The 1649-nt window shown below is 40.1% G+C and overlaps 1 protein-coding gene across 1 annotated transcript; it reads right to left on the bottom strand.

The window, feature by feature from the left end:
• Positions 1 to 811: 811 nt before the first annotated feature.
• LOC107830063 (secreted RxLR effector protein 161-like) lies at positions 812 to 1396 on the bottom strand. The gene has a single exon (XM_016657549.1). It carries the CDS (start codon positions 1394 to 1396, stop codon positions 812 to 814), a length of 585 nt encoding a protein of 194 aa, XP_016513035.1.
• Positions 1397 to 1649: the final 253 nt, after the last annotated feature.

The following is a 1649-nucleotide window of genomic DNA, read 5'->3' as shown; positions in this document are numbered from 1 at the left end:
ACACTGGTAGTGCTTGAAAGCTCTGGATTCTCAGACATAATGAAGTTTGGAAGTAGAGACACGCGAAAGAGAGGGTTTGCTTTTGAAACAGAAGAGAATTTTGTGGCTTTGATGTGGATAGTTGGGAAAGAGACGTCTTTTGGGGTTATTTAGAGGGAGTGAGGGACTGGTTACAAATGGGTGTAACATACTGGGTAGACGGGTCGGTTTGTAACGGGTGTGACGTTTGGGTTTTAAAACAGATGAGAGAGAGAGACGGAAACATTTAATGATGTGGCACTTTTATAGCCGTTTAAAGTGTACATGAGTGTAAAAGGAGCTACTAACCTGAGTCAAAGGAACCAGGTTCCCTGACTGAGTTTTGTAAATGTGAGCTTCATCCTTTTACCAAGATGCAAGGTTATTGACTATTGGTTTACTCTGTAATTCCCATGCGTGTTTCGTGTAACGGTATTGAGATGAGTTAGAGTTTTCCAGAAAACACTTTTTAGCAGTTTTACCTGTTCATTCTTTCATAGCCAATCATTGAGGGACCTAGTACTCAGTTTGATTTTATCATCCCCAATGCCAACCGATTCTTTTCAAAGTGCTCTTAGCTCAATGCTTTGTTGAAGATATATGTTACCTAGTCCTCTGTTTTGCAGAACTTCATGTAGATGAGGCCCTTTTCAACATTATCCTTGAGAAAATGATGTCGCACATCAATGTTCTTTGTTCGCTTATGCTGAACCGGGTTCTTTGCCATGTTGAGAGCACTTGTGTTATCACACAGTAGTGGCACACACTCTGAAAACACACCAAAGTCCTCCAGTTATTGCTTGATCCAAAGCAATTGAGCACAATAAGAGGCAACTGACATATATTCAGCTTCTGCAGTTGAAAGAGCCATATAGTTTTGTTTCTTTGTACCCCATGAGATTAAGCATGACCCCAGAAAGTGTGCCATGCCAGATGTGATCTTTCTATCCACCAGATAACCCCCATAATCAACATCAACAGACCTAATTAAATCGAAATTTTCTCCTAAAGGATAGTAGAGAACCAGGTCTTGCGTTACTTTGAGATACCTTAGAATCCTCTTGGTAGCTTTCAGATGAGATTCCTTTGGACTGGATTGAAATCTAGAACATAGTCCCAGACTAAATACAATATCATGTCTGCTAGCATTGATATACAAGAGTGAACCAATGATGCCTCTGTACATGGTTTCGTTCACTGGAGAATTAGGTTCATCCATGTCTATATGAATGGCAGCGGTGATAAGAGTATCAATAGTTTTTGAACTCTCCATCTCAAATCTCTTCAGGATCTCTTTAATGCACTTTTGTTGACTTATCATCGTTCCCTTAGGGGTTTGCTTAACTTGCAACCCAAAGAAAAAGTTCAATTCCCCCATCATGCTTATTTCAAACCCGCTTCCCATAAGATTTGCAAACTCCTCTCACAAGGAATCATTTGTTGCACCAAAGATGATGTCGTCAACATAAACTTGCACAATGAGCAGGTTCCTCCCTTGTTTCTTCAAAAATAGGGAGTTGTCGATTTTTCCTCTTATAAAGCCATTTTCAAGAAGAAACTTGGACAACCTTTCATACCATGCACGAGGGGCCTGTTTCAGCCTATATAATGCCTTGTCAAGTTTGAATACA

This window comes from Nicotiana tabacum, chromosome 13, assembly GCF_000715075.1.
Source record: "Nicotiana tabacum cultivar K326 chromosome 13, ASM71507v2, whole genome shotgun sequence".
NCBI lineage: Eukaryota > Viridiplantae > Streptophyta > Magnoliopsida > Solanales > Solanaceae > Nicotiana > Nicotiana tabacum.
This window is presented reverse-complemented; position numbering and strand designations above follow the sequence as displayed.

Bases quoted from the DNA above. Each gene is read 5' to 3' on its own strand.
- LOC107830063 (XM_016657549.1), bottom strand. From the start codon at position 1,396: ATGGGGGAATTGAACTTTTTCTTTGGGTTGCAAGTTAAGCAAACCCCT.